This window comes from Podarcis raffonei, chromosome 12 (assembly GCF_027172205.1).
Source record: "Podarcis raffonei isolate rPodRaf1 chromosome 12, rPodRaf1.pri, whole genome shotgun sequence".
Taxonomy (NCBI): Eukaryota; Metazoa; Chordata; class Lepidosauria; order Squamata; family Lacertidae; genus Podarcis; species Podarcis raffonei.
In genome coordinates, this window is record NC_070613.1 from 46,349,264 (window position 1) to 46,371,899 (window position 22,636).

General features: G+C 43.9%; 1 protein-coding gene across 1 annotated transcript; it reads right to left on the reverse strand.

The window, feature by feature from the left end:
• Nucleotides 1-1,548: 1,548 nt before the first annotated feature.
• On the reverse strand, nucleotides 1,549-21,621 carry MRPL3 (mitochondrial ribosomal protein L3). Its single transcript, XM_053409821.1, has 10 exons — nucleotides 21,505-21,621; nucleotides 17,608-17,789; nucleotides 16,286-16,377; nucleotides 14,886-14,984; nucleotides 11,204-11,303; nucleotides 10,671-10,731; nucleotides 7,587-7,695; nucleotides 6,290-6,367; nucleotides 5,346-5,423; nucleotides 1,549-2,720 (listed from the first exon to the last, which is right to left on the reverse strand). Exons 1-10 carry the CDS (start codon nucleotides 21,573-21,575, stop codon nucleotides 2,571-2,573), a joined length of 1,020 nt encoding a protein of 339 aa, XP_053265796.1. The 5' UTR covers nucleotides 21,576-21,621; the 3' UTR covers nucleotides 1,549-2,570.
• Nucleotides 21,622-22,636: the final 1,015 nt, after the last annotated feature.

Consider the following 22,636-nt stretch of genomic DNA (forward strand, 5'->3'; position numbering starts at 1 on the left):
AGAAGACGACAGAATAGCTGCAACGTTTATGCCTTTGAATACCAGTTGCTAGAAATGCTGTTACCCTCACATCCAACTTGCAGGCTTCCCACAGCATCTTGTCGGCCACTGCGAGGAGGAGAGTATAGAGAGGACATTGGCCTGATCCAGTAGGCTCGTCTCATGTTCTTATGTTCCTAATACTGGCCTAGTTTGCCACATGTTACACCACGGTATAAATTAAGCTCTACTTTAATATGCACCAGCACTAAGTTTTCCATGGTACACCTCCATTTTTTCTGTTGCCGTGCCACAAACAAGCCAGAATTCAGATTGTCCTGTTGTCTGAACCAGTTTCTTTTTTTGTAGTAAGCAAAGACCAACCAATCACTAGCACTTGACATTTGTTGGGGGGGGGGGAATGAACCATGTGCCTGGGTTTGGGCCATGTGAGACTCTTTAACTTGTTTCATCTGCGGTGTGGCAGATGAGGGGTACTACCCTGATGCCCATTCGCATTAAGCCATAGTTTGTTTTAAACCTATGGTTCAGTGTGCCACATGAACCAGGCCAGGCTCAAAGATGACTGAGCGTAGTTGCGAATGAAATACAGCAGTTGGTGACAGTGAAAATCTCAGTGTAAGCCTCAGTATTGACTTACTTTTCTGCTGCTCTTGATTGCTGTATGGCAACATGTGATCCAGTACAGAATACTGCTTGCTTGATCAAAGCTTTTGGCACCCCAGATCTCTATCTTGCTCAACATTTATCACTTTTATACATTGCAGAAGCAACTACAAGGACATTTTTATACTTTCCGAAACCAAGGAATGGAAACAGCAGAGGCATAATATAGTACAGCAAACAAGATATAGTAAATTACAGGGAGATTACATGGAGCTGCCAGAAAACAAGAAAGCACACCTCTTAGCATTGAGAAAGGATATACTATGGAGGTAGTCAATATGGTGCCCTCCAAACTCCAAACCATTGGTCATGCTTGCAGGAGTTGATGGGAGTTCTAGTTCAATCCTTGCTGGGAAGCAACTCGGTTATATCAGAGTTCTACTTTTTCAAGTCATCATCCTATTCTGCCTTACATCATTGCAGGCCAGCAGATAATGCTTTTAAACAGTTATCACCCTTATGACTATATGTTGTATCTGCTAATAGTAAGAAAGATGTGGAAGTCAACATATTCAAAGTTAACTGGGAGGCAGGCGGCTTGCTGTTATGGGACATGGCTGTGAAATCTCGTTAATTAAAACTAATATTCCAAAATAACAATGGCATCAAACAACATGGGGGGTTTCTTCATTTTAGATTAATAGATTAGGAATATACTTTCAAAACATAATTTGTATTTAATATGTGGGATTTAAAATGGCTTTTTAAAAAAATTACAATCTCATCATGCTTATAAACAAGCAATTATTATTTTTAATAAGATAGAGGACCTCATGTGAAATAGTTACTAACTTGCATTAAAAACGTGCACTTTGATAGGAAATGATAACGGTGGTTGATATGGTATTGTATCTCAGTGAAAAGGCACAGCACAACTCCAAATCAAAGTAGACAGCTTGGACATTTATTAATGTGACAGATTTGGGAGTTAGAGATGAGCACTGATGGAGAACAATTGCTTTCTCTCGTATGAGTGCAATCTTCAGGTAATTGAGGGTAGCCAGGATTGCCATCTGAAGCACTTAAGAGTGAACTGCAAACAGGCAAACTTGACAACTTTTTTTTAAAAAACCTCACTCTTTCCCTGCTCTTGTTGCTAGGGGACATCAGAAGAGGGGAATTGCTCACAATATTGTGTTAAGTTCCTGAAAACACAGAGCACCATATATACTTCAGTCTGAACTGGGAGAAATTGCAAATAAATTCTTTACCACTCTTATTCATTGCACCCTTGTTGTTGAATATGCGAAGATCCCTGGCTTTGTTTATGTAGATATATGTGAACAGCAGACACAGGATCTGCCTTCTCTGTGGGTTTCCTTTCAGCAACTCTCGACAGCCGATGCCAATACAGATGTGCCATTAAAAAAAGCGTCTCGTCTTGCTGGCTGTCAGATCTGCTGTCGTAGGGACAGCCAAGGAGGCCACCACTGGGAGTGTGGCGCTTCCTACGATGTAGGTGACAAGGTTTCTTGAAGCATGCACAGCCTGTGTGTCTCCAAACTGCTCACGCACAGGGCAGAATGAACTTAAAAAGTGGTATTTTTTATATTAAACAATTAACAACAGCTAATTTTCTGATGAAGAAAGGAAAAAAAACAGACACACATATCTGTTTCATAACATGATAACATGATACACTAAATATAAACACACACATGTATTATCAGTTTGGAAGGTTTTGAATTATTTTTTGAAAGTGTCAATCAGCCGTGTCACTATTTCTTTGCTTATCATCCTTTGGCGTTTGTTGCGATGAAGAAAACTCTTTAACAAAAATTGTCCAGAGTCATGTGGGCAGGTTGGTGCCAGATGATACTTTTTTGGGGGAAGATTTTCCTGCTTTGCATCTTCGGACCGACATTTTTGATGGGAAGCCTGCCTGCACCTCAGGATGTCAATAGTTAAGTGAATGTTATGGAGGGCTCAGTGAACTGAAAAATGTCCTCATCAAACAACTCATCAGACAGCTGCTCTTCGCCATCAGCGAAAAAAGTTGGGAATGGTAAATTCTTGCTGTCATCTTTGTAAGCTGGTAGAGCCGAATCCTTGACCTAAAACACAACAAGCGCAAGAGGGGTTGATAATGAAAAGTGGGCAAAAATTCACTTAGGATTCAAAACACAAAGCTATTGCTCAGAGCACCAGTTGGACTAACTAGATAAGGAAAGTGTAATGTGAGATGAGAACTTGGGAGGAAATAAGTTTGTCATTAGACATAATGTGACAGAGAGGACAAGAAAAGAAAGATCAGAGAGGTAGTTGTAGAGATGTGAAAGCCTGGGGGGGAAACCTTAGAGTCGGGGCAAAACCATTTTTTAATCATTTTTCCTCCTAATAGAAAAAAATTTTTTTTTGAGCGCACAGAAGAAAAAAAGCCTCCTATGAAACATTTCATCTTTTATACAGAGCTAATTATTTAGATTGTTTTAAGACAACCTATAGCATTAAAGAATGACACTCAAATGATCTGCGGTCATCTGCAAATGTGGCCACTTCACTGCTCTTCATGGATGATTCATGAGCAGGTTAAAGAACATTGATCCTTATACGGATGACCAGAGGACTCCCACTTCTCAGTTTCCCCCACTGTGAGAAGTGTCCATCTATTACTATACTCTGCTTCCTGTTCTATAACTAGATATCAACCCATAAGACGAGCTCATCTCATGGTTATTAATGTGCTCCAGAGGCATGAGCACATACAACAGAGTCTCTCTCTTGCTGTCCTTTAAGAGACAATTGGGGGAAACACTGATGAGTGGGTGCCTTGTAGGGTCTTTTATTTGTTGTGTGTCATAGGGGGGAAATGAGCCTGGTTATCCTTTGGATAAATGAATCTGGGGAGGGGCTCAGCTTTCCCACAATGTGTTTAATCATGAAATGGTCAGCCTGGCTACAAGCACAAATGTTACCAATTCCTTTGATTTAATATCTGCATTAATGTCAACCAACCAAAATAGATAATAAAGTATTGACAAAATGTGTGTGTGTGTGTATGCCAACACCATCAGTGTTTCCAGGTAGACACGCACAAAGAAACTTGTTTTGCCATGCTCCTTGTTCTTTCTAAATTACAGCTTTATCTTTAAAAAAATAAAATAAAACAACAAACTAAAAAAGATCACACAGCAAGTATGTGTTTAGAAATGGGGCATAGGTATTCAACTGTTTAAAATGGGTTTTGGGTCACGGTTTTGCAAAACAGTAAATTAATGCCTTGTAGAAGCCTAGGGAAATGTACATACAAGACACTGTGCTAGTGATAGCAGAGGTCTCAAGTTTGAACAGCTACAGCTCAGCAGAACATAATCCGCAAAAATTGCTTGAGCATGTAGCAAGCTTAATGCTTAGAAGTAGGGTGAAGTCACAGACCACTTTGCAGTTTAGCAGAGCTCCAGGCTGAATCAGTACTTTGCACGAACAGTAACAAGATGCAAGACACTTACGTAGCAAAAAAAAGTACCTTTCCCCAAAGTGAGCAAGACTGGAATCTTTTTGCCTCAGTAAAAACGTTAGATATCAAAGGGCTAGGGACACTGAATGCTGCAAGACTTCTTTGCTCTCAACTGCTCCTGGGCTAAGGGTCATGGAGGAAAAAGCACCCTGCAAGAGTGAAGAAACTGTCCCAAGTGAGTTTGTGTGTCCACCATTTCCCAATCCTATGTTTCCATGTTTTAATTACAAAACGTGTTTTAGATTTTTTTTGGGGGGGGGATATGCCCCAATTACATTCTGAGCATAGTCAAAATTATATGCACCACAATTTCCCGTCAAATTAGGTTACAACAGCCAGAGGCAGCACAGTCTGCAATGAAGTCCAGCATTTCCATAGCATCTATCCTACATGATGAGCTCAGGTGAAGCTCCTAGTAGGAAAGATGAAAAATCTCAGCCTTTGGCATGAGTGATCATGATGAAAATTGAACATAACAAACTGTAGGGCAGGAGCAAAATGGCACACTATTACTCTTAATAGTTTTATTCTGCTTAATCTGGCAATCGCTGCCAGAGCACGATTTCTGAAGCAAAGTTCTTAACCTGAGGTACTATTTCTGGGTTAGCGGAGTCTGTAACCTGAAGCGTATGTAACCCGAGGTACCACTGTAATATCACACAGCCACATTTACTTTAAGGAATCAGTACCCAGCACCATATTATTCAATTATTATTCAATGCTATGAGATTTGATTTCAGAAGAAAATCAAATTTCTATTTTTTTTCTAGCTCATGCCACAGTACCAAATTAAAAATGATAATGTAAAAGAGAGAGAGAGAGAGCTATCCTGCTTGTTAACAGACTCCTTTGCAAAGGTCTTACCTGGCCAACCAATGAAACATCACTTTGTATTCTTCTGTGACAGCTTTCAATGCTTGCCAGTATCCATTCACAATGTAAGGAGGTTTTTTTGCAATTTAAAAAGAGTTCTTTGCCCAACCTGACACCTTCCAGATGTTCTGGACTACAACATCCATCACCTCTAGCCAGTATGGCCGCTTGTCGGGAATGATGGGAACTGGAGTCCAAAACATCTGGAAGGCACCAGCTTGGGAAACAAAGCACAACACATTGATGCACGTGGCACAAGGTGGAAGAAACAATAAAATCAAGGCTGACCAAAGCAGTCATTGAATGCACTGTGTTGGCACATTATCCAACAGTTCGAAGCCAAACTTACCTTTACTAAACAGTTTTTATGACCTGGAACACAACCGTGTACATAAATGATATTGTGCTTCACACTGATCCGCCACACCTGAAAGATTAAAACGACCAAATTGAAACCAAAACATTCTGTGGAGGTTTTAAAAATTACTTGCTGTGCTAACTGCAGCGTCTTTCTGCAGACTTTCATATCTCGTGGGGGAAAGAAAATACAGCTCTGCATCCTCTTTACATAGCAACAGAACAGCACCATCAGCATTCCCAGACAAACTGTGCCTCACTTGTCAAGCAGGCCGGGCTGCACTGAGTACTGAGGAGGCACTTTGGTACTTTGACTTGTGCCTCGACAGTGGCAAGGTCACCACCTCTGGCGATTTCAAGTCCCCTTTCCCCAGCTCCATCAGTGGCCAGTGCAGGTCAGAGAAGTCCTCTTTCTCCCCCTGCCCTGAAGCAATGCTGCTGTCAGCAGGCAAGCAAGAGGGAGACAGGGAGGGAAAGGCCCTTATTCCACCCTCCATGCTTACAGCAGTGGTTGTCTCCTCATGCCTTTGTGGGTTTGACTCTTTGATAAAGTGGTACCTAACAAGACGAATGCCTCGCAAGACGAAAAACGCGCAAGACAAAAGAGTTTTTCGTTTTTTGAGTTGCTTCGCAAGACGAATTTCCCTATGGGCTTGCTGCGCAAGACGAAAACGTCTTGCAAGAGCAACTCATAGCACGCGGTGTGGTAGCCTTTTTTGAGGTTTTTGAGAAACCGTGCTTCGCAAGACGAAAAATCCGCAAGACGAAAAAACTCGCAGAACAAATTAATTTCGTCTTGCGAGGCACCACTGTACTTAAGAAGAAAACGTGATGTTTGCTATTACGTGAGGGTGATTATGCACTAGGAAGCTACTTTATCAAAGGGGCAAATAAAGGACACACACCTCACCTTTATTGCACTTTCATAAGCCTCACCTTTAGTCCCACCGTTGTTCTGAAGACGTTTCCCATCCGCCCTGGCATTTTCTTTCCCTTGAAAACCCTTGCAACCTTCTGTCTCAAAAATACGAAATACAAGTTAGGCATCGACCATGGAAGTGCTCTTATATGGCATGTGAACACGAGTAAAATAAGATAAAATAAGATTCAAAACCAAAGCAGGTATTGTGTTAACAACATGCCATATATACTACTTAAAAAACACATCTTGACACCTATGCACATTTACTCCTAAGTTTTATTGACTTGTGTCATGCTCACTATGTAGGATCCCAATAAACTGTTCAACGTAGAGAGCTCATTGTTTAATGAAATGTCTACATTCACTGGAAGAAACTTTTTCTAAACACTTGTCTTTTTGTAATGACAAAGTCATAGTAACTCAGTTAGGGAAGTTCAGGGAAGTTTTTAATGTGTGACATTTTGATGTACCGTATTTTTTGCTCCATAACACTCACTTTTTTCCTCCTAGAAAGTAAGGGGAAATGTCTGTGCGTGTTATGGAGCGAATGCCTACAGATGGCGGGGGGATCTGCTGAAGTCGTGAGCAGAGGATCCATGGTTCCCCTTCCTTCCCTCCTCCGTGGCTCGCTTTGAAACAGCAAAGCGGGAGAAGAGCCGCTGAGTGGGGAGGAGAGAGGGACAGAGAGCCTGCTTGCTTTAAAGGAGCAAAGCAGGAGAGGACAGGAGCCTTCTCCTCTTATACCCCTCTTCTGCATTATTAGCAGCATCCTTCTCCACCCACCCCACGCGTGCTCCTTGTCCCTTGAGTGCTTTTCCTTCCCTCCCCACTTAAAACATGGTTACAAAGCACGGATCCACATGGATCCTAAGGATTTTTGCACTGGGTCACCCCAAATTCACCATCAGATCACATAGCATGTCCATGGCTACAGCTTGCACCAAAAAAATCATGCACCCACTGTTGCCTGGGGCCGCAGTGGTGCAAAAACATGGTTACAAAGCATGGATCCACATGGATCCTCAGGATTTTTGCATTGGGCTACCCCAAACTCACCGTCAGATCACATGTCTGTGGCCACAGCATGAACCACAAAAATCATACATCCACTGTTTCGTTTAGAATATATTTTTTTCTTGTTTTCCTCCTCTAAAAACTATGTGCGTGTTATGGTCGGGTGCGTGTTATAGAGCGAAAAATACGGTATTTTTAATCTTTGTTGGAAGCCGCCCTGAGTGGCTGGGGAAACCCAGCCAGATGGGTGGGGTGCAAATAATAAATTATTATAATATTATTATTAAAAATACTTACACTATTGGAAATGGCTCCAGGTCGCCTGTGTGTTTTAGTCTGGCCATGGGAAGCAGGCTGACCTTTAAAACCCCATCTTCTCATGACTCCTTGGAAGCCTTTGCCAAGTCTAAAGCAGATAAGGCCAAGTCAAATCAGTTTTGAAATAACCCACTTGAAAAAGGTAATTTCCCCAATATATGGATTGCAGTTTCAGTACAAGGCACTTATAGAATGCTGTTCAAAAATGCCTCTGTATGGCAGATAGAAAGGCGCATGCGTCCTTTGCAGACTTCCCTGGGAGTAAGTCACCCTTCTTCCCTGCAGACTTCCCTGAGTAAGTCAACCTTGCAAAGAAGCCTCCCCCCCACAGATACAAGATTGCAGGCAGCTGGCAGAGGATGGATGGGAAGCTGCAATTCTATGCTGCGTGTGGAGGAGGGAACTTCTTTCTCCATCAGTCCACTTGGTTTCAATGGTTCTTGCAGAGAAGGAACACAGCACTTCCTCTCTCCTCAGCCAGCCCACTCTCCCACCTGCATTTAACTCCTGGCCACCTATGACAACCAGACTAGTGCTTCAATACAAAGTTGATGTAAGCCACATAGAACAAGACTTGCTTGCAATGTTAAAGCATGGAATCTACTTCAGGAGGATCCCGCATGCAAGTCCCAGTAGGCCAGATCACCTTTTGCAGCCTCCCAGTGAAGTAGAAGCAGAACCACCATAAAACAGCATCCACAGTCCTACAAATCAGCCTGAAAGGGTATCTTAGTGGATGCTACTGAAAGCGACTGAAGAGTCTCAGCAGAATCAAAGGGTTCACACATTGCTATCGTGCAGCAGATGTCAAGCAGTGATCAACAAATGAAACTCATCTATCCAAAATCTAAGGCAGGCCTAGATCAAGCCTTTGCCAGCATGACCAATGATCAGGGATGATAAGGAGTTGAAGGCACCACATTGACTACCCCTGGCCTGGACACTTGAATTTTCTACAATGGAGTTAAGATCAGAACAGATGCAGGATGGTTTTGGAAAGGAGTATTTTGCAAAAGAAAAATGTGATAGTGGGCCATTGAGGATTCCAAACCTTCCAACCGAAAAGCTATTTAACTACCCAGACTAAGCAATACACTAGGTTGGATGCAGACTAAGTTAGATTCCAGTCCCACAGGTCTCAGTGGGGCAGGTTAGATATAAGTAACTTAAATTCAACTTTTACAGTGGTAGTAAAATGTAACAAACAATCTCAATTGATTTAATCTTAATCCAACCCATTGTTTAGAGTATGTACTCCTTTCTCCCAAGATGGGTGCAATTAATAAAATTATGTTGCCAAAACGACATTTTCTTGAGTATAAATTAAGCATAAATCAATTTGCTTTAGAGGTATAGGAAATAATCAAATACAGAAAAAAGGCAAAGTTGCCTATAAAACATGATAATTTCTTTAGTTGTCAGCATAATTACCTATCATTACAGAAATATCTTATACACATATTTCAACAGCATTTGTTTTAAGCAAAGTAGAACAGCACAAACACGTTTATTTAACCTGCAATTTTCAGACTGCTACTCAATGGTCTATTAAGACAGAAAGTATGCAGCTGCATTTGGGCTTTAGAATTAAAAAATGATCACTTCTGCAAGTTAACAAAAAGCAGTTTTCAATAGGTTACACCATATAAGACATTGTCTTTCAAGAGCTTCTTGTATGGAAAACGTTAAGGACTTTCAACACAATCATATGCAGGTTTATTCAGAAGTAAATTCCAGTTCTTGTTCTTAATTTAATTTTATTACTTATTCACCCTAAGGTCCCAGGGAGCGTAATAACAATTTAACATATAACATTAAAATAGTTTGTTGTTGTTGTTTTTTTAAAAAAATACAATTATAAAAATTATTGAGAGTCCTGAAAATAGACATCTCAGCATTCAACAAAAACTATAATGAAATTGCCAGAGGAAGAAGGTAGTCGAGTTTTGAAATGTTTGATTTACTGTTAAACTACTACTGAAATGTATATAAATGAAAATCATAAATAAAATTATTATTTTTAAAGAGGAATGTTTCCTTGCAAGAGATTCACGAACTGAAGGAAGCAAACTTCAAAGAAGACAGCTCTGTCAACTTTAATCAACCGGCGGAATCCCTGGTGTCATAAGACCAAGTGTCCACTTAAACATTTCATCTGGATGGTCTGTTTTTATTTCATTCTTGCTTTTAAAAGTAATACCATGAATTATCCTCACAGCCAAAAATAGTCCTTTCCAAGGGATAAAAATCGAAAAGCAATTTCATCACAACCAATTGTGTGTGTGTATGTGTATGTGTGCTCAGGTAGCAGTTTTTCTTTTTCTGCCTGATTCAGGCACAAGCTCCAAGTATACCACAAAAGAAAAATTCCAGTGGCTTTGGAAAACATTTCCCTCGTTTTATTTTATTTCTCTGGCTTATTAATACTTTTTGTTTTAATATTTTCTTTTTTTTTAATAAATTTTTATTAACCGGCCAATCACATCGAATCAAACCACATCACATAAATTCCAAATTACAGTGCCGAATTTTTTAATTTTTGTTGGGGGGTCCCATACTTCCAGATCCGAGGAAGGATTCTGATCTAATCATTACTTCTGCATTAACGTCCAAATCAGTCCAAATAGATGTTCAAACAGTCCAAACACATATTCATAGATCTTTCCAATCTTATCTTGCTGTTTCCACATCACTTCTTAATCTGTTTTAATATTTTCTTGTAAATCACTTTGTGCGTTCGCCTTCAAAGTCTAATACAGTGGTACCTCGGGTTACATACGCTTCGGGTTACATACGCTTCTGGTTACAGACTCCGCTAAGCCAGAAATTGTACCTTGGGTTAAGAACTTTGCTTCAGGATAAGAACAGAAATCATGCTCCGGCGGTGCGGCAGCAGCAGGAGGCCCCATTAGCTAAAGTGGTGCTTCAGGTTAGGAACAGTTTCAGGTTAATAACAGACCTCCGGAACGAATTAAATACTTAACCCGAGGTACCACTGTAACTATCTACAATAAAGTGGTTAAAAACATCCTAGTGCATAAATAGCTACAGGAGGAAACTTACGTTTTTGCAGTGACATCCACATATTGTCCAGGACGGAAGTGAGCAGCGTACAGGGGAGTACCTGGTGGGGAAGGAAGGTAATCAAGTTAAGCCTATTATCATTATTCTTATTTGTTTGGACCAAGTCCAAGGCATATTGGGCATTTTTGGAGTGCTGTGATGGGCCCAGAGTGATCCACGTCAAGCAATGGTGAAGGATGCAATTTTTAGCAATTCCCTTTGTTCCTGTAGGGGGGGGCATCAAAAATGGCCTCCTTCCCTGTTCCCCTGATTGGAACACTCTCCGCAAAACAAAATAAAAATATATTTATCTCTAAGAAAGCTTTTAAAAAAGGTAGCAGCCATTTCAGATCACATGACTTTCTCTGTGGCAAATGTATGGTTATAGTATTTGACTTTTTACATACATAGGATTTGCTCCATTTTACCATAGGACTTCAAAACCTTGTCAGCTCTGCACAATGGCTCTGATCTACCAAGAGAAAATATTGTGCAAAATTATATTCCGCGGTTCTTCATTCTGCATAGATTACCTGGCTTAATGAGGGCATTCTCAGACACTCTAAACGTTGAAATCTTCTCCTTTGGCGGGATGCCAACGGTTCTGCACAACTCCATCATAGCTCTCCCTTTCTGTAAGAAATGCAACCCATAACAATGAGAGAAATACTGAGAAATTAGAATCTTTACATTGAAAATCCTCGAACGCTTCAAACAATTTAAAATATGTGCTAATTGTGTGGTTTTAAGGACTTGCTTCTTGATAAAATTTAGAGAGTCTTTGTCTCATAGTTGTATCACAGTGTGTGATCCTATACACATCTGCTCAAAATCTTTAGTTTTAAAGAAGTGTTTGTTATTATTTATTATTAAAATAAAATTATTTTTTATTTTATTATAATGCATAATCAAGCATAGGAAAAAATCATAGAAAGAAACCGGAGCTCAGGATGGCAGATATGCTCTCCAGTTTTCTGCCCCATTTTATCCTCACAAAAACTGTGTGAATTAGGTTAGGAGGAGACCCACTGGTTGGCCCAAGGTCAGCCAATGAGCTTTAAGGCTGTGGGGATTTCAAACCAGGTTTTCCTTGTCTAAATCCACCTTTTATTAACTACACAAGACAAAATGTGGCCTTGTTTAGTGATACAGGAATGCCTCTGTGAAAGCCTTAGGCTTGTGTGCTCCCCACTACCCCCCAGCGCAGCCACAAGGAGTTTGGAAAGCTTTTGCTTCCTTTTTCAACTAAACACAGCTTAGTATTCTGTCTGATCCCAGACAGGCTGTGCTTATGCTAAACAATGTCTTAGTAAAACACAGCAACTTCAAAGCCTAGTTTATGAAGGTAGCTATAGTTGAGATTGACTATAATTTAGGGCATTAAAACCGTGGCTAGAAACCAAATTTTGAAAAGTGTGTGATTATAATATGGAGACTTTTCAAATAATAACCTAATACCACAAAGTTTTACATGAAGAATAATATTTAAAAATTTGCCGAAGCGTAAAGGTTCAATAAAGCATGGACAACTGTAGAGCCAGAATGAAAATGGTGAAAGAACAAAGTCTTGCAAGTTTTTAATTTTAATTCACCATACTAGAGTCTATAATCTTTAGCACAAGGATACTTCATTATTAACCAAACACATAGGAAGCATAGTTTATAAGTGGTTTATAGTGGATTAATTCTGAAATTGCCCTTGAGTCTCTCTCTCTCTCAACCTATCAACTAAACAGAAGTAAAATGAATGAAAACTGAAAATGCAAGAAGCCGTATTGCAGAGTTTTGTGCTTTAAATGGATTCCCCTAGAAAGCAATTTACATGACTGACAGGAGCGACACACTTGGATAATCACCATCTGTCAGGTGGTCAGTGTTGTAGAAGTTATCTGCAGTTTTCCTTTTCCCCAATGAAAGTGCCTTCCTGAACTTTCAGAGGAGTTCAAAGGACACTTTTAACTTGCCCCACCTGAAAACGCCCCCTGCTTATCATTTTGTGTGCAAACTGCATAAAATTGATAAACCTTTATAATACTGTTTTATAGACGAAGGTTAAAATACTTCTTAGTGTCACCTTCCTGAGATTCTCTCTTGCACACAAATGACTACTATAAAAATAATTAAAATCCAGTCCTAAGAACACGTCATTACAGTAAGCTCCACGATGGTCACTGGAACTTATTTTCAAAGAATGCATTTGGGATAGGAGTGTTGAGTTTTTACAGTAAAACATAGCTAATTTCTTAGACAATCCTTTGAAAACTGTTATATTTAGATAGCAAATGTATTTGTCATTGGTGCAACAACTTTAAAACATGTAAAAAATTATCCTACAACACATATATACATTACAAGAATTTATAACCAGTATCTATGGATGCTCTTTTAGAGCAGCAAGCAAAAATAAGGGGAAAGGTCTGACTGAAGATATAATAAACTCTTAGTAGAATTGAAATAAATACAGTGGTACCTCCGGTTAAGCAGCACCCAGCAGGACTGAATCCTCCACTCGCCTCAACAATGGCGGTACAGTGGTGCCTCGCAAGACGAAATTAATTCGTTCCGCGAGTTTTTTCTTCTTGCGAGTTTTTTGTCTTGCGAAGCACGGTTTCCCATAGGAATGCATTGAAAATCAATCAATGCGTTCCTATGGAAACCGCCTTCAGACCAGGTCCAGGGACAGTCTGTTCCCCGACCTCTTCTGAAGGCTGGGGGGGGGGACAAGGGCTTTTCTTCCCACCGCCAGCCTTCAGAAGGCTGTTCTGAAGGCTGGCGGTGGGAAGAAAAGCCCTTCTCCCCACCTCCCGCCCCGCAAGCTCCGGGGACAGGAGGGCTTTGCTGCCGACTGCCAGCATTTTAAAAGCTGGCGGACGGCAGCGAAGCCTCCGCTGTCCCGGGGCGATTTTAAAATGCTGGCGGGCGACAGCGAAGCCTCCGCTGTCCTGGGGCGATCTTAAAATGCTGGCGGGCGGCAGCGAAGCCTCCGCTGTCCCGGGGCGATTTTAAAATGCTGGCGGGCGGCAGCGAAGCCTCCGCTGTCCCGGGGCGATCTTAAAATGCTGGCGGGTGGCAGCAAAGGTTTTGCTGCCGCCCGCCAGCATTTTAAGATTGCCCCGGGACAGCGGAGAAGTCTCCGCTGTCCCGGGAAGGCAGGCGGGGGGGGGGGGGGAGCAAAGACTTTTGCCCACCACCGGCCTTCAGAAGAGGTCCAGGACCTCTTCGGAAGGCCGGCGGTGGGCGAAAGTCTTTGCTCCCGACCGCCTGCCTTCAAAAGCCGTCGGGATAGCGGAGAAACGCGCTGCGCTTCTCCGCTATCCCGGGAAGGCAGGCGGTCGGGAGCAAAGACTTTTGCCCCCCACCGGCCTTCAGAAGAGGTCCTGGACCTCTTCAGAAGGCCGGCGGTGGGCGAAAGTCTTTGCTCCCGACCGCCAGCATTTTAAAAGAGGTCCCCGGAGATTTCCCTATGGGCTTTCTTCTTGCGAAGCAAGCCCATAGGGAAATTCGTCTGGCGAAGCACCTCGAAAAACGGAAAACTCTTTCTTCTTGCGAGTTTTCCGTCTTGCGAGGTACCACTGTATTCCTTTAGGTATTCAGGCATTAAGGGATTTACAGGTCAGCACCAACACTTTTAATTGTGCTCGGAAATGGAAATCTTTTACGAACAGTGTTATATGGTCGCAGCAGCCACTCACAGACACCAGTCTGGCAGCCGCATTCTGGTTTACTTGTAGTTTCCTTCAAAGGCAATCCCACATTAAGCGCGTTGCAGTAGTCCAAGCGGGAGATAACCAGAGCATGTACCACTCTGGTGAGACAGGGCACAGGCTGAGAGGGTCTCAGCCAGTATAGAAGATGGAGCTGGTAGACAACCTTGACATAGAATTGACCTGTGCCTCCATGGACAGCTGAGAGTCCATAATGACTCCCAGGCTGCACACTTGGCCCTTTAGGAGAACAGTTACCCCATTTGGGTCCAGGGAATCCCCCTCCCCGTCCTCCATGCAAAAATCCCCTGCCTTCAGATAATGGTAAAGAGTAGGGAGAAATCACATTTTCAAGAAATGACAGCAAACAGTGATGCGTGCAAGCAATTTTTAAAAAAATAAAAAAGGCAGACTTTTAAATATAGAGGCACACCACACACCAAAATGCACTCTATAGAAGAAGTTGATGAAAACTGATACTCTATCACAAAAAGCAACACAGTAGACTTACATAAAACTGTGAAACATTTCTTCCTCCAACAAGCAGAAAGGGATCTTTTCCGCCCGCTTCTTCCTTTGGTATGTGCTTTAATACATGGCAGTCTCTAACCTTCAAGGAAAAAGAGCCAACACGGAAGGGTAAAAGTAATCTCAAAACCCGTATACATATTGTCAGGGAACTGCCATCGGAGCCTAGAGTGGAGGTAAGGCTCCCCAACGATGCAGGAGAAGGGACCAGTAGGGAGAGAGAGAGAACTTCCTTTGAGGAAGGAAATAGGAGGGACACCAGGAAGCAAGGGGAGACTGCGGAGGGAGGGCTCCAAGACTCTTCCACAGAGAGCAGCGGGGAGAGCCCAGGACCTCCGTTGGGCACGCCCACTCTGCGCAGGAGACTTCCGCGCAGAGAGGCTAGGCGGAGACTTGGGGTGAAAGAATTTTTATGCTGGAAGAAGTTCAGAAAATGCCCACTGACGGATTCTGCCAGTGACTGACACAGCCATGGAGAAAGGGCTGTCCAGCCAGGGAAAGGTTTATCCAGGCAACGTTGCCTAGAGCTGCAGCACCCTTTACGCACAAGCAACCCCCAATTCCCTTTACACATATTTTCTTGAATAATAACATCCTCATCACCATTTGTTTATTAGAGTCAACAGACCAGAGATGCATCCAAACTACACCAAAATCTTAAATACAGGACAAATATAAAAAGTGTAACATCGTTATATAAATCATCTAATAGGGATTTACTCATTCAACCTCAGGTAAGCCCTTGGAAATAACCTCTCCAGCTTCTAGTGCTTAATTTCCTTCTTATACAAACAACAATGAATCAGTAGTCAGGTGCTGTACACAGTGCAGTACTGCAACCTTTAACCTTTATAAAGGGGAACTGAAAGTCAGCATTTATTTTTAGAATTTATACTCAACCTTTCACCATGAATGGCCTCAAGGTACCTAGCAACATAGTAAACTATAATTTTAAAACCAACAAGATATAGCACAGCCAACAGTTTAGAAGAATAAACATGAATAAGGACACCTTTCTATAATGCCCAGTTCCGGAGAACTGCATTAACTGTAGATGTGCACTTGTATCTGCATGGGGTGAGGGGGACAGGAGGCAACCAGGTCTGTTTCTTAAGCCATATTTTGTGTCTGGCTCCACCTCAATACTTATTTTGCATCCAGCTCTGATTATTGGACTTCAGAGTTCTATCAAAACCAAACAAGAGCCAAAACAGATTTCACAAGCCTGCAAGAGGCACAGGGGCGGAGGGGGCAAGGAAGCTCCATTGTGCTGCTACAACTAATGGAGCTGTTTAGTTATGATAGTGCCCAGATCCTAAATATGCAATCTAGAAGACAGGCTGCATGTTATTTTCTTCAACCTATCATGGTTTTTTGCCTTACCTGAAGTAATGTGACAGGCACTCTTTCACCTTTCTTGGTCCACAATGGCATCATCCCCAACTTTACTGCAATAAGTCCAACTCTTTTAGAACCTGTGTTTAAAAGTGAAAGCAGTCCCTTTAACTATTTAGCCAATGGCAGCCAGGTGTTCCATACAGGTGAGCACATGGAATTTCCTCAAAAGTGTTACTTGGCTGGTGAAAGAGGTACAGAGCACCCTGCTTCTATATTGACTACAAAGGAAGAAGCTTCTAGCTGGGAACTCCTCCCCCCATTTGCTTCCTAGCCTGCTTTTTACTCATAAGAGGGGCCCATCTTAGGAGTAAAAAGCAAACAAATATTTATTTTTGCATACAGGCTATGTATTTTTGGCAGCTTCGTACCAAAGCCGAGTGAATGAAAGGGACCATGGTTGCAACTTAATATTAAATGACATTTTGCATGCGTTTCCTAATTGTGGTCCACAGACCACCAGTGGTCTACAAGCTTCATTCAGGTGATTCATGGCATGCCTGTGAAAAATGACGGGAGCATCAGCCGCAAAGGGCAAGAGCAGTGGCTGCGCCATCATTCTTAGAACCTGGCATTCTGCCCAGAAAGCAGGTGGGATGGACTGGAAGTGGCAGGGCAGGGAGCTGTCCATGAAGAAAAAGTTCTGGGAATCTAAGTGTGGACAACACCTGAAAAACGAAGGGTTCATTCAGATCCACTGGAGACCCAATGCCTGAGCACAAAGGGATCCCTTTGTGGCATGACAGAGCCCTTTCCCCGTGTTATGCACATAGGCACCACAATAGGGAACAAAAGGATTGTGCATGTATTCCATATTCCTAGCCAGTATAGATTCATTTAGTCAGGGACTACAGATTTGGAACATGTGGTTCTTGCGGGTGGGGGATGAAAAAAGAAAAGGCTAGTTGGAATAATAAGAATAATAATTTTATTATTTATACCCTGCCCATCTGGTTGGGTTTCCCCAACCACTCTGAGAGGCTTACAGCACATATAAAAACATACTAAAACATGAAACATTAAAAACTTCCTGATACAGGGCTGCCTAATAATAATAATAATAATAATAATAATAATAATAATAATTGATAGGAACGTCTCAATTCTCATAATAGCCTGGCATGCTGAATGTTTACACACATGCACTGGGTGCAAGGGAAAATAACTCTTATGTCCTACATGTGCTGCTTCCTTAATGGACTAGAATCCAGCTCACTGATTTTAAAAGCATTTGTGTTTTAAGGAATCCTAATACAGGCTCAAGTACTGGACATAGGTTTGTTTTGCTTCCCAACCTGTCATATACAAACCTGGCTCCCATGGATGCAAAGGCCAGGGTTCATCTTTTAGTGGACAGAGTTTACTGGCTGTTTGAGCTTTGAATTCTTCCGCTGTATACTTCTTAAGGAACTCGAAATTCTCTTTTGAAAGGTGCTCATCCCACCATGTGGAATTGTCAGTAATATGCCTAGCTGTGACACACCACAGACCACTATCAAACAGAAGATAAAAATGGTTTAGAAAACGAGATATGCACAATAGCCTTCCCCAATTCTCAGTTCTGATACCCAGTTATCTTCAAGGTATCGCCAAGCATAAGTACAGGTAGGCAAAAATAATCCCAGACTGGCAAACACCTGCAGCACATGCCCCAAAAGCAAGGAGAGGAAGTATATGACTACTATATCAGTTTAAAAGATTCGAACTAAAGAGATGATTATCAATGTTGAAGGCTCTGGTTGAGATGCCAAATGCAGAATTGCAAAGCATGTTGAGAGGCCTTGGCAAATAATCATGCTTTCCAGAACATTACACTAACATGTTTCACAAGCATATTAAAGGACAGCAGGATGGGAGTTAACTAGAATTTTTGCATGCCTTATAAGCGCTTTTATGTTAAAACTTTCCAAAGCATGTGGGCTGCGACCCAACTGACATTGCAGAAATGGAAGAATGAAGTGCATTACCCTAACTGTTGTAGGCTGATAATGAAATTGTAAGAAAAGCAGAAAGAATTGCTGATGGGAACTTATTTAGTAAATTGGCAAATGGGAAAGCAACAGACTTACAGAAATATTCAAAGTTCATTGGAGAGTATTATGCAGCCAATATAATAAGCTAAACCTATGGTGCAATTTCAAGAATAAACACTGCTTTATTAAGGTGGACAGAGAGGTTCTCTTTACCGGAGGCAGCAGGTTATACTGTAATAGTTGAAGAAGCCTCTTATGTGAAGTGCCCAACTCTACCCCAGTCACCTACAGTTGCCAGAACAATACCTTTTCATTGGCTAACAGAGAAAATGGTCCCAGGCTTAGGGCCACACAAGCAAGCCAATGTAGTTGCAAAACACCAACTGATACAAAAGCATACATCTTAAGAGTTCCCTTCACACATCACAATTTAACCAAGGAAGGGAATAAAACACGGGTTTCAAAATAAGTATATGCTAGGCCTGGGTGATATATTGATACAGTGGTGCCTCGCAAGATGAACGCCTCGCAAAACGAAGAACTCGCAAGACGAAAGAGTTTTCCGTTTTTGAGTCGTTCCGCAAGACGAATTTCCCTATGGGCTTGCTTTGCAAGAAGAAAGCCCATAGGGAAATCTCCGGGGACCTCTTTTAAATGCTGGTGGTGGGGAGCAAAGCCTTTCACCCCCCTCCAGCCTTCAGAAGAGGTCCAGGAAGGCCGGCGGGGGCCGAAGGGCTTTGCTCCCCACCGCCAGCATTTTAAAAGCGGTCCGGGATAGCAGGGAAGCGCGCTGCGCTTTCCCGCTATCCCGGACCGCTTTTAAAATGCTGGCCGTCGGGAGCAAAGACTTTCGCCCACCGCTGGCCTTCAGAAGAGGTCCTGGACCTCTTCTGAAGGCCGGCGGGGGGCAAAAGTCTTTGCTGCCCCCCACCTGCCTTCCCGGGATAGCGGAGAAGCGCAGCGCGTTTCTCCGCTATCCCGGATGGCTTTTGAAGGCAGGCGGGGGGGAGCAAAGACTTTCGCCCACTGCCTGCCTTCAGAAGACCTCCGCTGTCCCGGGGGCTTTTAAAATGCTGGGGGTCGGCAGCGAAGCCTTCGCCCGCCAGCATTTTAAGATTGCCCCGGGACAGCGGAGAAGTCTCTGCTGTCCCGGGGGCTTTTAAAATGCTGGGGGTCGGCAGGACCAGTATGTGGGGGCAGACCGCAATGACAGCTTCACTCAGCGGTATATCGCTGGTGAAACCGTCACCACTCTTGAGTCCCTCTGCCTCCAGTGCCCAGTGTGCTGAGGGAGAAACAAACTAGCTGAGAGCTGAAAGCAGAGGGACTCAAGTAGCGGCGGTTTCACCTGTGATATACCAATGTTGAAACCATCATCGCACTCTGCCCTGGCAGAAGATGAATCGGCGAGGTCCTGATACAGCCTTTTCCTTCCTTCACTTCTTTAAACTGCTTGGGCTGAGGAGCACGCTGCTGCCCTTGCCTCAACCAAGTAGTTTTATGGAGCCCCTGACCTGGTACCAGCTTGCACAAGCCAGCGGCAGGATGGGGGCTCCGTTAAAGTGCTCCCCTCCCCAACTGAGAGAGCCCCAAGCCCGCTATTGCTTGCATGCGAGTAGGATCTGGATCCGGCTGCTCTCAGCTGTGAAGCAGGAAGCCCCCACTTCCCAGTGGAGAGATCCCTGCCCTCCGTCCCTGCTTGCACTGCTTGTGAGTGTCAGGGGATTCGGGGCTGACTCCGCTGGGGGCAGGAGCATTTCTGCCCCCCGGCTGAGCAGCAGGCTGGGGCCAGCTATATTGGCCACAGCCCGCAAGGTGCTGGGGTGAAAACACCTCAGATCCCATGATGAGAGCTGTGGCATTCACACAGCATCTCGCCAGCTGGGGCCAACGCAGCTTTTTTCAACATCACAGTATATCGCCAAAGCGCAATGTTTGGCTGGCGATACACTGCAATGCTGAAAACCCAGCATCGCCCAACTCTAGTACTGTATATGTTGCCATAAGAGACTTGTTTACATGTCAGGCTCCTGAAAATCGGTCTGGTTCCCTGCTAGTAATAATAATCAAAATATTATTATTTGTACTTTGCCCACCTGATTGGGTCACCCCAGCCACCCAGGGCAGTTTCCAACAAATATAAAAACACTACTGAAAACCTCCCTATACAGAGCTGCTTTCTTCTAAAAGTTGTATAGCTATTTATCTCCTTGATATCTGATGGGAGGGCCTTCCACAGGGTGGTCACCACTACTGAGAAGGCCCTCTGCCTGGTTCCCTGTAACCTCACTTCTCACAGTACAGTGACATATATCCTTATTCATATACTGTACAGCTTTTTTCCCTTTCTCCCTCGCCCTAGTAAAACAAAGCAACCACAAAGGCATGGAGCATGGGGCAAGAGAAGAATATTAACCCTACAGCATAGATGTGTGATGGTTGTGGTTGCGCGATGAAACCACCTTTCGATGCCCTGTCCACAACTTAGAAAAGTAGAGCACCACAAATTACTACAGGTGCACACCCTTCCTCTCCCCCTCCCCAACACGATGGGGGGAAAAAACAATATGCACTTTGGGAAAGTGAGTTTCAAGCAGTGTTTCGAAACTCCCATTGTCCTGGGCGCATTTTGCGACAGGGCATTTCATTAGCGCAAGCAGTTTCTGAACTCCTGCGCCTAAGATTTCAGATTAAAACTACAGAGTGGAAGGAAAGGAGGACCTTTTTCTGCTTCCCTACTTCCAGCTCCTCTCTGAAGACTGGAGAAGAGACCCTCTTAGGAATATTAGGGGGGTGGGCAGGGGAAGGGCTGGACCCTGTGAAATAAGGAACACAATATTTTAGCTACAGTTTGTTCATTTTCAGCCTTGTTATATATAAAAAGGCACGCTTGGACAGTCGACCATAACCCTAAAGGTGCCCTTTAGCTCCCAGCTTTCCTATCTCAAGTTTCCAACACTGGTTCCAAAAAGCTTCAACGAAACTCTCCACATTTCCCCTTGCTGCGTTTTACAGGCAGAAACCCGACAGGTAAAGCTTGGGTTCCACACCCCCCCCCGCCCCGGAGTCGTGCGGAGAGGGGAGCCCGCCTTCACCTGTGGAACTTCTGCCTGAGGGAACGGGAGCCCCTTATTTGGGGTCACGGGGTGTGGGTGGGTGTCTGTGAGGGGGAAACCAGCGCCCGGCGACGGTTGAGAGCGGGCTCGCGCGCCCGACACCCCCCCCCCCACGTACCCGCTCCGAATCCCTGCTCCCGAAGCCAGCAGCCGCGAGCCCAACCGACACAGCAGCCCCACGCGCGACATCGCGCCCGCCGCGTTCCTCGAAGAGGAGTCCGGCGGAAACCCCCCCCCCCACCTTTCCGCCCGACACGCTCTAGAAACTTAAGTTCCGGCTACACTTGGTTCCTACCAGCCCCGCGCCGGCGCAGAAGGAAGCGGAGCTTTTTTTTTACCTCGAGGCACGGGCAGGCTAAGAAGGGGCGTTGCCTTTTCCCCAAACGGACGCTCCGCCTACGTCATGATATATATATTCTACATGAACCATAGACAAAACGGCGCCGGAGGGAAGCGGCTGCTTTTGACTTTGGCGGGAAACGGGGAGGCGGCGGCGGGTGCCGCGCCACCTGCTGGTGGGAAGCCGCCGTTGCAGGGGCAAATGGGCGCAGATTTATCCCGGGATTCCCATCCGGGCATAAGAGGAGTTTGAGTTATCTTTTTTCAACCAAACGAAAAAGCCTCCAAGGCGTTGGTGGCCTCAAGTGCAATCCTAAAAGCAGTTCTCCTTGTCCCCCACCCCCAAGGATGCTGCTGTTTGGAGGCTGCTGCTGTGCCTGTGCCCCAACAAGTGAGCAACCCAAACTGGAATTCAGGAGGGGATGAACCTAAAGCAGAGGAGCAACAAACCCCTTCACCCCTAGAAATTATTCACTTATATATTCATGATAATAATAATTTATTATTTATACCCCGCCCATCTGGCTGGGTTTCCCCAGCCACTCTGGGCGGCTTCCAACAAAACACTAAAATTAAACATTAAAAGCTTCCCTAACCGGGGCTGCCTTCAGATGTCTTCTAAAAGTTTGGTAGTTTTTTCTCTCTTTGACATCTGGTGGGAGGGCGTTCCACAGGGCGGGCACCACTACCGAGAAGGCCCTCTGCCTGGTTCCCTGTAACTTGGCTTCTTACAGCGAGGGAACCGCCAGAACGCGGGACCTCAGTGTCTGGGCAGAATGATGGGGGTGGAGATGCTCCTTCAGGTATACCTGGCTGAGGCCATTTAGGGCTTTAAAGGTCAGCACCAACACTTTGAATTGTGCTCGGAAACGTACTGGGAGCCAGTGTAGGTCTTTCAAGACCGGTGTTAT

Bases quoted from the DNA above. Each gene is read 5' to 3' on its own strand.
- MRPL3 (XM_053409821.1), bottom strand. From the start codon at position 21,575: ATGTCGCGCGTGGGGCTGCTGTGTCGGTTGGGCTCGCGGCTGCTGGCT. The intron at 16,378-17,607 runs GTTTGTATATGA...TTTTAAACACAG, and splicing joins TTTGCATCCATGGGAGCCAG to GTTCTAAAAGAGTTGGACTT. The intron at 10,732-11,203 runs GTAATCTATGCA...CTTCCCCACCAG, and splicing joins GAATGCCCTCATTAAGCCAG to GTACTCCCCTGTACGCTGCT.